Source organism: Pygoscelis adeliae, unplaced genomic scaffold (assembly GCF_000699105.1).
Source record: "Pygoscelis adeliae isolate BGI_AS28 unplaced genomic scaffold, ASM69910v1 Scaffold57, whole genome shotgun sequence".
Classification (NCBI taxonomy): Eukaryota; Metazoa; Chordata; class Aves; order Sphenisciformes; family Spheniscidae; genus Pygoscelis; species Pygoscelis adeliae.
Window position 1 is genome coordinate 15,550,515 of NW_008825615.1, and position 12,133 is coordinate 15,562,647.

General features: G+C 42.2%; 1 protein-coding gene across 1 annotated transcript in view; it reads left to right on the forward strand.

The window, feature by feature from the left end:
• Positions 1–12,133, forward strand: part of ELOVL5 (ELOVL fatty acid elongase 5) — a 17,467-nt gene that overhangs the window by 482 nt on the left and 4,852 nt on the right. Inside the window, exons 2-5 of the mRNA XM_009333184.1 lie at positions 1,544–1,731; positions 8,738–8,815; positions 9,461–9,632; positions 11,154–11,278. Of these exons, the coding sequence (XP_009331459.1) occupies positions 1,544–1,731; positions 8,738–8,815; positions 9,461–9,632; positions 11,154–11,278 (563 nt within the window). The remainder of the gene's footprint in view (positions 1–1,543; positions 1,732–8,737; positions 8,816–9,460; positions 9,633–11,153; positions 11,279–12,133) is intronic.

The following is a 12,133-nucleotide window of genomic DNA, read 5'->3' on the forward strand; positions in this document are numbered from 1 at the left end:
TAGAGCTGCTAAGGAATTTTTCACTGAAAAAATCTGTAGTTTTTGGAAAGCATTGCTTCTTTGAAACCATTCTTTTTAAAGAAACAATGGTTTTGGTAGGTTTTTCACTGGGAAAAAGTCTACAGGTGGAGAACAGCAATCCTGGTCAGCTCAAGGAAGGCAGTGGGACAGGGGACGGGTGATGGGTTCGTGGTGAGGGCTTCCACCTAGGGTAGGGATGGCCCTGTTCCACCTGGTCCTGACCAGGGGTGATTAAATATCAGCATCCCGTACGCAGTGTGTGTAGCGATGCTACTCAGTGGCATGTGCTTTCTTCTTCCGATTGCTTCGGCAGCATCTTTCCTACCTCTTTCTTTGTCCCAGTGAAACTCTGGTGGTGGTGCTGCCTCCTCGCAGGACGAAGTCCACAGGAGGTAGAACAAGCCTCCAATCCTTCAAAACGTGTTTTCTGTTTGCTTTTAAGTAGCTCGGTGCCCTTGTTGCCCCCCTCTTCGTACTAAGCCCGTTTAAATTAGTCTGGATGTTGTGATACAACTTTTTGCATGTGCTGGCATATGGTCTATACTTGCCGTGTCTTAAAAATAATGAGCCATAAAGGTGGCAAATCCAAACAATTCCCCGGCTTTCTTAACTACTTCCCAGCCTACGTTTTAAGGCCTCATTTCTTACATTCAGGATCCACATATGACTCCTTTAAAATTAAGTGAGGGCTGTGAATGCCAGCCCAAGATTACCAAACCAATTTATGGTTTGGTAATCTTGGTTTCAATCCTTTGGGCCGACTTCAGTGAGAGGAGTGAAATGCTGTGCTGTTGCTGGGTGTGGACAACACAGTTGTGGTTCAGAAGGATCAAGCACTTGTCCCAAGTGTTCCCCTGAAAGCCTCTCGTTCGGGGTGGTTTATGTGCTTTTCCTGAGCAGTCGACATACTGCCAACAGGACTGGTTAGTCAGACTGGAATGACTGCTTTGTGTTTCATTGCTCGTACAAGGACTCAAAAATTTAATCCTCTTGAGTAGCACACACATAAGTCCATTGGGTTAATATTGATTAGAAAATAGTTATCAGGATCATCCACTGATAACCACAAAGATATCTGCTTCACTCTTAGCTTTGCTGGCTCTGTGAGGAAAAAAGGTGTGTACTATCAGGAGAGGTTGATTTGAGAGAATATGGGGGAGAGGGTCATTGAAGCTTTTCTTCATAATTTTCTTTATAATTTAAGCTCATCTGTTGTATGGACAACGATTCTGAATGGTAATGAGTATTTAAAAATAATAGCGGTAATAATTAAGGAATGTCTTTGCCTTAGAAAAAGGATTATTTCTGTTTTCTTTAACAACTGTATAACTAAAATCTTGTTTGTGAAAGTTTTTTGTAATGAGCAATGTGGCCCTTCGTAAAAGGGCTTGCTGCTCTTCCCTTCGTCTTTGTCCGGTAATTCCAGTGCTAGAAGCATTTTGGGTACAGCTTTTTCTGGATGCATTGAACTCTTCCCCTTACAAAATCTAAGTCTTTGTATGTTTTTGTTTGTTTGTTTCAGACCCCAGAGTAAAAAGATGGCTTCTTCTGGAGAACTACACACCTACCTTTATCTTCTCAGTCTTGTACTTACTAATCGTATGGCTAGGACCAAAGTACATGCGGAATAAGCAGCCGTTCTCGTGCAGGGGTATTCTAGTCATCTACAACCTTGGACTTACACTGCTTTCTCTGTATATGTTTTATGAGGTAGGAGAAAAGGGGTTGGGTTGGGGTTATTTTGCAGTATCTGTTTTAATTATATTGGCTTATGTTGAAAATGATGTATGAGGACAGTCCTCCTAAACCTGGGGAAACACATGCAGAAACGTTGCAACCGTTCTTCAATGTCACTTCTCAGGGGAGAAGACTGTAGCTGTAATGTTGTTACTTGTAAGGATGGTACAGAACAAACCTTCCCTTAAACATCTGTGCTGACCTTGATGAGCAACGTTCCAGGTGCACTTTCCTCGCTCAGTGCAAGTGAAGGCCTGATCTTTCAGCATGAACCTGGCTACTCCTTCAGTAACTCCTCCTTGCCTAGAAGTCAGGCTCAACGTGATTGTGCTGGTGGGTTGTACAAAGTACTCGGTAGCAAAACTACGGCCTGTTTTGGAGTGCAAAACGTGTTTTATTTAAATGTCTTTAATCACACACACACTCTTAGCATCTATTTCTGTAAGCCTGCAATAGCTTCTGTCCCCCTAGTTTTGCCCAAACAATTGCATCAATGCTGTTGTGATCCATCTATTTCTTGGAAGTTAAAATCTGAACATACGAATACATTTCAAACTGAATTGGACTTTCTGTGGACTTATTTTCTTTCCTAACAAAACAAAGATTTAGGCAGTATAAAGTTTTCCACTTCCCAGAGAGCACTTTAGCTGCTTTTACTCAGAATGGTATGTTTTTGATTAAAGTGAAAATGAAGAACTATGGCAGTGTAAATAAGAATGTGGTCAGAAAATGATTGAGTGTGTGGCTTTAATATACAGAATGCTCTGGCTTGCTTTTAACCAAAAGCATTTCTTCTTTCTCTAAGGACAGATTTCATTTTCAACATGCGATTACAAGCTAGAGTTAAAACTACTAATCTTTTTTTTTTTTAATTTGCTTAGAAGTATACACAAGCAGTAATTCTCCTTTAAGTTTGTAGTTAATTCTATAGTGTTTTACAAGATGAGTGTTTAGATAGAAAGTGATTTAAATTTAAAGTTATTTCTCTTGTGTAGTGAATTGTCTAGTTAGAAAATACTGAGTTGGGTTATTAAGAACTTTGATACTTAATTCTTCGGGGGGGAGCAGTTTTGGATTCAGTAGGTACTTGGAATAATTTGTATTCTTGATGTGCTTACATTTCTAACCTCCCTGTCAGGATGTTATAATCCAGAAAAATCTGTGTGTTGATCTGTTTAATTTGTCTAAAAGTAGTGTTGCTGTGGACTTCATGGACAACATCTGCATTATTTTATGCAGATATTATTTATAATTATATAATAGTCTATTGTTTTAACCTCCAATTATGTTATTGGGGGTTTAAAAGTGCAGACTTTTCTTCAGTTGTACTAAGTATGGATAAAACTCTCAGGTTAGCCAATCTTTTCTCCTTGAATACTTGGAATAATACTCATAGTTTCCAAATGAAAATTATTGTAACATTCTGCCATGTTACAAAACCTGCTGATAAATTTAAACAATGGAAAAGATCTGAACCGTTGATCTCGTAAATGCCTTTATATACACAGACTTTTCTCGCTAACAATGAACTGGTTACCAAGAAAGGACTATTTATTGCATGTTGAAGAAGTCCTCATACTTGTAACCAGCTGAATAGCCCTTATATTGTGAAGAAATGAGGCAACTAAAATACACTGAATTACTCCTTCCTATACAGTGAAAGGCTTTACATCAAAGTGAATGTTGCTCTTAATGTAACGTTACCTATCTGGAAGTGTTCACTGGTGGTGGTGTAAATATACCTTCTCTTTATAAATGGGAATACACGAAGCTATAGTGTTATGAAGACTATTAAACTCATGATAGTTGCAACGAAATGTGTCTGACAGCACTTCCAAGGTAGACATGAGGGCAAGCAATGTTCTGCAACAAGGGACTGATCCCATAAAAATGCTGCCAAGTAGAGAGCCGTGCTGGCATAACACTGCGCTGCTTGATGTTTGCTGGGAGAGAGCCGAAGGGCCAGGTGATAGGGAAAAAAATCAGCTTCCTGCACCTCCAGGTACGTTCTCTAGCTGTAGTGCCTCCGCAGATACCTGTGTCAGTGCAAAGCAGGCGATACCCTCGCTCGGATCACGTCAGTCATGGAAATTTGGCTTTGAAGGATTAGCCATACATCAGTAGCACTTTATAGTATATGTACTCTCTTTTAAGATAAAATGGTGAAGAGGAGCATTCAAAAAGGAGATGTAACTCCCTGTTCTCTTCCTTGTTGTGACTTTGAGTTTCAGATGGATTAAACTGTCCTAGTTTAAGGAAAGTCATAAAACATCACCACTTCTGAACTTGTTTAGTAGCCTGTCTGAAAACAAGCTGCTTTAATAGCTTGCATATGGTATACCTGAAACCCTGCTTTGGAGTTTTTCCTGAGTTATAGCTGTGGTGATTCAGGTCATGATTCATAGCATCACAGCTCAGTTTAAATATTATATGACCAAAACAAGATGTTAAAGTGAGGCATCCTCCCAGCTAGGATGAGAAAGATGACCTACTTGGTTTTCTGACCTTTACATCTGAATGTTTGTATACAATAACATGGGGGAAAATTTTTGCATTGTAGGATTTGTATAATTCTAGTTATTATGTACTTGCACCATTTGGTCTACTGACGTAATATAACTTTATTTTAAAAACACTAGAAATCTTATACCTCTTATTTGGAATTCCTAAGACAGTAGTTTCTGTGTGTACTTGCTATAAATTATTTATTTGGGCATTTAGTGACCGGGCTGGGTTCTGGTACTAGCAGAACATGGTAGTGGTCTGTGCTTGTCCCAGACTATATAAAAGGCAAGACCTAGGGGAGCGGGAGAGGTTTCTCCAGGCTGATGCTGCAGTGGCAGGCATCATCACGCCCGTACCTCAGGAAGAGGGGATGCTCATTAGAGGGAAACAACATTTTATTCTATATACATTTACACTGCTTGGACTTTGAGGGGAAATAACGTTCCTGTCTTGGGCAGGGACAGCAAGGGTTGGCCTCCTGCGCGGTGGAGAAGGTGTGTAGCGGGGCGGCTGGCAGAGGGGTTATAGGATATGGGTTGATCACCTGCGGGCTGGCATGGCTGTTTCTGAAAGAGCCGCGGGAGTAGTTAGGGCAGCAGAGGCAGCACCGCTTCCACCCGTGTCGCTGCTCTGCTCTCGGATCATGAGTCAAGCTGTCTTGCGACGCTGTGAGTAGGGCCCATGCCTCTCCACTCCAGTCTCGGCTGGGTAATTTGACAAAGTAGGTAAAGTGCCAGGTACCCAGTTATACAGAACACAGACCTATTTTATTTTGGGTGTCTTTGTTAGCAAAACTAGCCAAGTGATCTGGACCACCCAGACTTACATTTGAGAAAACTGGTCAGTGATGAAGGCTTACTTTCTTAAAAGTGATCTCTTTACTGTCTTCTTTCTTCATCTGAAAAATTAATTCCCTACTGAATTAGCCTGAGAAAAGTCTCAGATTTTCCTGATGAGGGAGGTGTTGCATATGCTGTAGGAAAAGCATCCTAAGAGCAGCACCCTGTTTTAGGAAGGAGGGGGCTCGGTGAGGAGGTGCCGTGGCATGTGAGCCACGAGTGGCAGCCCCCTGCCAGTCTGCTCTTTCCTCTCCCCTTTCTTTCTCTACCGGTCCCAAAGCCCTTATCTCTGTCCTGAGGTGACTGCGTTCACGTAAAGGTAAAATTTCAGGCGTTTGCTTTCTTTGATCAGACATGTGAACTTCTGCTTCTTTTCACTCTAATCTAGCTCTGTTTTGAAGCGCCTTAAACTCATCGCGCCTTGACGGCATGATGCAGTGCTGGGTCCCTTATCTGCCCCTCTCCAGTGAGTCTCAAGACTTTGGTTTTATCACCAGAAAACAAAATCCTCCCCGGTAACACCTCTCCTACAGCCCAGTCAGACTGGTGTTAGTGTGCTGGTTTATTTTGGTAGCAGAGTTGATAAAAAAGCACATGCCACAGCATTTTAAAGAATTCAGCAACGGAATTACAAAATGAAAGCGATATTAAAAAGAAATTTTCAGTGCAGGGGAAGGAAGTACGAGTTGCTTGAGCACAAAAGCAACTTCAAGCTGCAAGTGCTTTGGCTTTCCCCTGAGCCAAAGAACTTAAAATGGTACTCAAAGTCAATGTTAATTGGATTATGAAGGAGCTGTCTCTTTTTGTGTCATTTAAAAATCGCGTACTCTGGTGAAAATGATTGTAGTCAGCCTTTTCGAGACAAGTTAATTTCTCGAGAGAAGATATGCCTGTGGTTGCGCATCAGCAATGCCATTAGCAAGCCTGGGCTCCTGCCAACCTGAAGATGAAGGGCTTCCTAGGGACAGCAAGCAGGGAAAGGTCGCCTCAAGCCTGGGGTGGCTGAGGAGCCACCAGCCCGTCGCTGGGAGGATAAGGAGTGCCAGGCAAGTTGAGACCTGCTGTGGAGTAGCTGTAAGGAGGGGTTAGAAACTCTGGCCATCCGGGAAGCAGACCACAACAAGCATGAGCAATGACTTAAATGCACTAGCTGGCAATTTATGACACCTCCGTTTATTGCTTTCTAGGTGGCACATAAGCAGCTCCCCGGTGCTGTACGCCCAGCCCCGTGCATAACAGAGCCATTTGGGAACCATTCGTGGTCAGGTCTCAGAGTGGCCTGTTGGTTTCATTTTTTGAAGCCTTCCAGCATGTGCTGAAAGTATTGTGGGTGCAAGAGATAGCGGTGTCAGGCAAAGGAGCAGCTGGCTAACTCGGAAAAAGGATTATCTGTCTGTGGTGTATGTTGTGCCAAGCAATGTTTGTTGGCACCAGCAGCAGTTTGTGGGCAGCAGTAGCAGCTTTTCACCATTTAGTTCCTTCTGGAAAGGGAGGGATTAAATTATTTTTGTAACTATACTAACTATTTATATGATGAAAGATGTTACCATTTCCTACAAATGTTGCTTTGCTTCTATCATTTAAACCCCTGTGCCTGTGAGAGTATTATAATAATATGCTAGGAGTTCTATGCTCTTCTGGAAACGAGGGAGTACTTGGGTTTAGCTGAAGCTACCTATAGCCACACTGGTGCCTTTGCCCTTCAGAGAGGTGGGATCCATCCAGACACCTTCGGTTGGGTCACGCTTTAGGTAGGGGACCTGTATCACTTGCAAGGAAAGCTCTTTGGGTTTCACTATGCTAGCCTTTCCTTGGGAGAAGTTTATGGACCGCAGGGTTAGTGATGGATGCTATTTGGATTAATTACAATATAAACATTGTGATTATCCCTCTATTCCTAACACTTCCTTGAACTATGAGAACTGTATGAAAACATCTGTAAGCTCTTAACAACACGATCACAGCACAATGTGGTCTTCTGTCTGAGGGACTGGCGGGCACTCACGAAGCCAGGCCCTAAGAGCGGTTTGGTGCAAGGCTTGCTCCAGGACGTAGCTGGTACTTCAGCAGGGTACTGCTTTTAAACTGGTGTGCTTTGCACGTCAGTGTCTTCCTCACGGCCGGGAGAGGAGTCCTCCCGTGGCTGCGTTCCCTTTGCTGCTTGGATAGAGAAATTGCTTGGGTCTGCTGTCAATGTGCACGGCTGCACTGCTCTCACTCTAATACACAAGATAATTCCAGGTCTATATGTTATGATATAACTAGATGTCTCTTTTTTTTTTTTTTTTTTCCTTTTTCTAAATAGTGGCAATAATTCTATCTCAGAAGGTCAAAAATAATGACCTAGGCTGACTGGGTATTTTAAAAGCTAATTTAGGGGGGAAATGAGCCGTGAAAGAAATAACATTAGGAACAGGTAGATCATTTAAGTGATAATCTTCATTGTAGCTTTTAGAATTAGCTTCCCATTCACAGTTCTGAGCAGCACTTAATCGTACCAGTTATTGTAGTCTTTTAATCAAGTGATCATTTTAAATGACTTAGCTACAAAGAGTTTTTCACCATGGCTTTGCAAAGCTTTTTTTATCCTGCATGAGCGTAGATAAGGCCAAAACCAGACAACTTGCTTGTGCAGGATATCTGTCTCTGCCTTTAAAATGTTTTTTGGGATACCTAACAATTCTTTCTTCACTTGGGAATCATCTAAATTTGTTACTCCTCTCCTCATGCTATTCCCAAGAGCAAAAACATCTTTATAAACAACATCCAGCGATCCCTTCTCTTGCGATATTAAAGGGGGACTCACTCCTGCCCTTGCACCCACTCCCTCCTCCCGTCCCACCCTCAACCTTCCCCTCCATCTCCCACCCTTGAAAGGGTGGGACATGGACATCCAGCTTGCCTCTTCCTTCTCCGGAGGTTTCAGCCAGCCCTTCAGCAACAGGCTCCCCGTCATCCTCTCATGACTAATAGCTGGTCGTTACTCTTAAAAGTAATTTTGTCATGTCTGAGGTGTTACTTGTTATGCCAGGAAGTCAGGCAGGCAACGGCATATCCTGCAGAGGAAGTTCCTTGTGCTGGGAAGGATGTAATGTACTCGGGATGAGTGAATTATTTAAAGAGATCTTGAAGAATCAAAATATGGTAAAACATCAGTTGTTAGCTGTTAAGGATAGCAGAGCTGAAGATTTGCTCTGTTACACAGTTGAAAAAACTGTAGTCAGATCTCTCTGTATAAAATTGCCTAAAAATATAACTTTTCCTTTCCAAAAATAATCAGAAAAAAAATATATTTACTTTTCTTTGGTCGTTCATTTTCTTCAACAACTAGATCATCAGCTAAGAAGGAAAGATATTTCTTAAGGATCTGTCTAGAATAAGTCCGTGCAAAACATACACGCTATGTGGGATAAGTAGGGATAAGATGCTACCTCCTATTTTTATTCTGTCACACCCCAATTGGAAGAATTTCTGATTTGATCACTGCTTGGAGTTTGAATTCAACCTAATGCCACGCTCGGGTGCCCATGAATCCCTTGACACCAGATGTCTCAGCAGAGCCGCTGTCGAGGTTTGCACGTGCCGCGGGGTGCAGCCTGCTCCCCAAATGACACTTTATTCTTTGATCTTCTCAGCTGGTGACGGGAGTATGGGAAGGAGGATACAACTTCTTCTGTCAGGATACACACAGTGGAGGAGAAGCTGATATGAAGGTAACGTAATCGAGACTTAGAGCTAATAACATTTCAGATTGTCCGCTTGTGTGTAAGTGGAGAGCAGAACAGTATTGATTATGCGGATTTTGTTCAAACTATATGCTTTTTTTCCTCCTTTTACAATACAACGGCCAAGGCATTGTCAAACATAGTAGTTAATCTACAGTATATTCACGGTTGGTATTTTGGTGAGTAATTATCTGTAAATTTTCAAGTGTTCCCAGGTCAAAAACAAGGACTTGGTCTTCAGACTGTATCCAAACACTGTGTGTTGTGACTCCCCTTCTCCTTCTGAGATGTGATGGTGATTTCTTCTGGTCACCGTTCAGACCTCTCCTTTATAGAGAGCACTGCGGGACCGACTCTGTTGGTTTCTTGTTTCTCCCAGGGCACTCTAGGTGCACAGCAATAGCCTAATTGACATAAAACAGTCTTTGTCATCCTGTTTTCAGCTGTAGCTATGGGTTTGTACCTAGATCTCCTACGGAGAGACCTGAGGCTGAAGCGTTACAGAAGATCTCAGCAGTGTCTTCAATCCAAGTAGTGCAGGACAGAATCTGGATTTTTAATTACTTAGATAGCAAAAGGGTTGAAAGCCCCCACAATGCGCAATGCTTCTAAAACTTGTTTCCTCCTTTCTAGATCATACGTGTCCTCTGGTGGTACTATTTCTCCAAACTCATCGAGTTCATGGATACCTTCTTTTTCGTTGTGCGGAAAAATAATCATCAGATCACTGTTCTGCATGTCTACCACCATGCAACGATGCTGAACATTTGGTGGTTTGTTATGAACTGGGTGCCTTGTGGTCACTGTAAGTACTGTTATGGCAGGGAACGCTTGCGACAAGGGCCTATTTTGGTTTTCTTTTGGTCAAACCAAACATCTCTGGTACCTTCATCTGCAGAATTTGTTCTGTCCCATATTAAGCTGCTTTGCTGAATTGCAACTATTGCAGATAGTTGCAGGTATTAAACTGCCTGCAGAGCCTCTAGAAAAGGCACGCTGGTGTAGTTTGCAGAATGTGCATGGCAGTATGACATTTATCAGCTGCAGTAGTCCAGATATGATACCTGTCAACCTGTTTTCTCTTTTTTTGTGGTGGTTGCAGACCCTGTAATGAAACAATGCTCTTTTCCAAGTCAGGACCAGAAGCTTGTTTTAGCTGCAAGATGGCTAATAGTGACTCTTGTCCTTGTATCTGTCAAATTCACTTGAGATGTTACTTTCTTAATTTAATCTCATTATACCAGTAGCCATAACAAATTACTTCAATTAAAATCCTGTCCCCTGAGCGCTAATGAACTTGACCGAATACATCTTAAGTAGAAGATTTCCATGTCTCTCTTGTCTAAATCCTGCTAACCTCTGGCTAGCTTGCTTTGATTCTTTAATTTCATTGCTTTTAGCTGGCATCTAGTTTCCTAACTGCGTTAGCATGGCTTAGTTGTGGTTCAGATATGCAGCTTATAGATACTGGTTTTGTTGAACACTCATCCAAGAGAAACCTTGTCAAATGCAGTGGATGTGAACTACCGGCAGTGCAGACCGAGAGGCTGAGTTGCTCAGGAAAGCTGGTCGGCTTTCTGAGCCAAACAACATAGAAACTCATATTTGTTTCGTGTTGTCAGCACAACAGTGAGTAATGCTGAACTTATAAATAAGTGTGCATCTGGAACCACATTCTCTTCCAGGGAAGTCAATCCCTGTTTATACAACAGTCAAAAGTGCAGATACTTGGAGTCTATCTTGTGTTTGTGTGGTCTTGAAAATACTTTTGTGCTATTTCTAGTGATGTGTTTTTCTTCTTCCTTTCCAAGCTTTATGTTCTGCTTGGTCATCACAGTTCTATGCAGTTTGGTGTTAAGCTAAAGGTTTCTTTAATGACTAAAGATGCTGTAAATAAGGACAAGTAAAATAGCTAACTTGCAGTTTCAGGAAGATATCTGTTGCTTTTGGTTATTCAATGACAAAATAGGCTCCTGCCTGAAAGGAAGTGAAATAAGTCTAAAATTAGATGGGTGAAGCTATCGATTGTTGGGCATGTTTACTTGCCTCCTTTTTATCAGCTTCCTCAGTTCCCTTGAGAAGCCGGAATGTAGATGTGAAAAAGAATAAATCAAGGAAGCAAAACCAGAAGGCTCGTATAAAGTGCACAGCTGCAAAGCCGCTGAGCCACTCTGTTGGGTGAACAGAAAAAAAATCTTGCCTTTCTTCTAAGAAAAATCACATTTTAAATAGTAACATTTTGAACTTGTTATTTTTGTAGGATCCATGAAACAGTGTGTTCCTGGTAATGCAGTGTACTTTCTTTTTCCTTTGCCCCTTTTTTTAGCTTACTTTGGTGCCACACTGAACAGCTTTATCCACGTCCTCATGTACTCCTACTACGGATTGTCTGCTGTTCCAGCAATGCGTCCGTATCTGTGGTGGAAGAAGTACATCACTCAGGGACAGCTGGTGAGTGATTAGCTCTTCAGTGCTTTAGCAGGCTCCTGTATTCGTGATGGGGTCCTCTTGCCTTTACTGAGTTAGAAAACTTTGGCAGGAGCTAGAAGAAGGGAGAACGAAGGCTAGTACCTTTTACATCTTTAAGTGCCTAAATCACCTTAGAAATCCAGCTTCTGCACCTCCGTTTGCTCTGTTTTCAGGACGACGGGGAGCTGGGGACTGATGGTACACACGAATCAGTCCTGAGATCAGTGGGATCTTTCTCCACCTCCCCGTGTTGTGTGGCTAGATGTATTTGGGAGTCGCAGCGCTGTGTTTTCTGGGACTCGCTAGCCAGGGAGGAGGGAGAAGCTTTTCTTCCAAGTCTGCTTGAGCTAACGTGTTCTTCTCTGTGCTTGGTTGCTCAGGGTGATGTTGAGATGACAGAGCAGAAACCAAGTGCAACGCAGTCCGCAGCTAACAAGGCCCTTCATTCTAGTCCTGTGGGACAATGGCTTTTCTGTCTCACTTTTGCATGCAGTTGCAAATGGTTTATTAAAAACTGTTCAATATTTCTGGTCTCCTTCTGCACTTTAAATGGGCAGATTTTTTTCTCTTGTAATTCTGTGTTGGACTCCTTGCATCCATTTGTATTGTTTCCTGCGTATACAGTGATGAAGCCCAAATGCTGTGTACTGGAGGTGAAAAGAGCAACAAAATTAAGCAATATGGCACATGCTGTACTGATACTGCACGAGAACCAGGTTTCAATGTGTATAACACGTCAGAACATCACAAGGAAACGTGCATGGGTGTTTTGTCTTCCCCATTTTGTAGGTGGTGAAACTGAAGCCTAGAGATAGACCTTTTAATTATCTTTTTTTT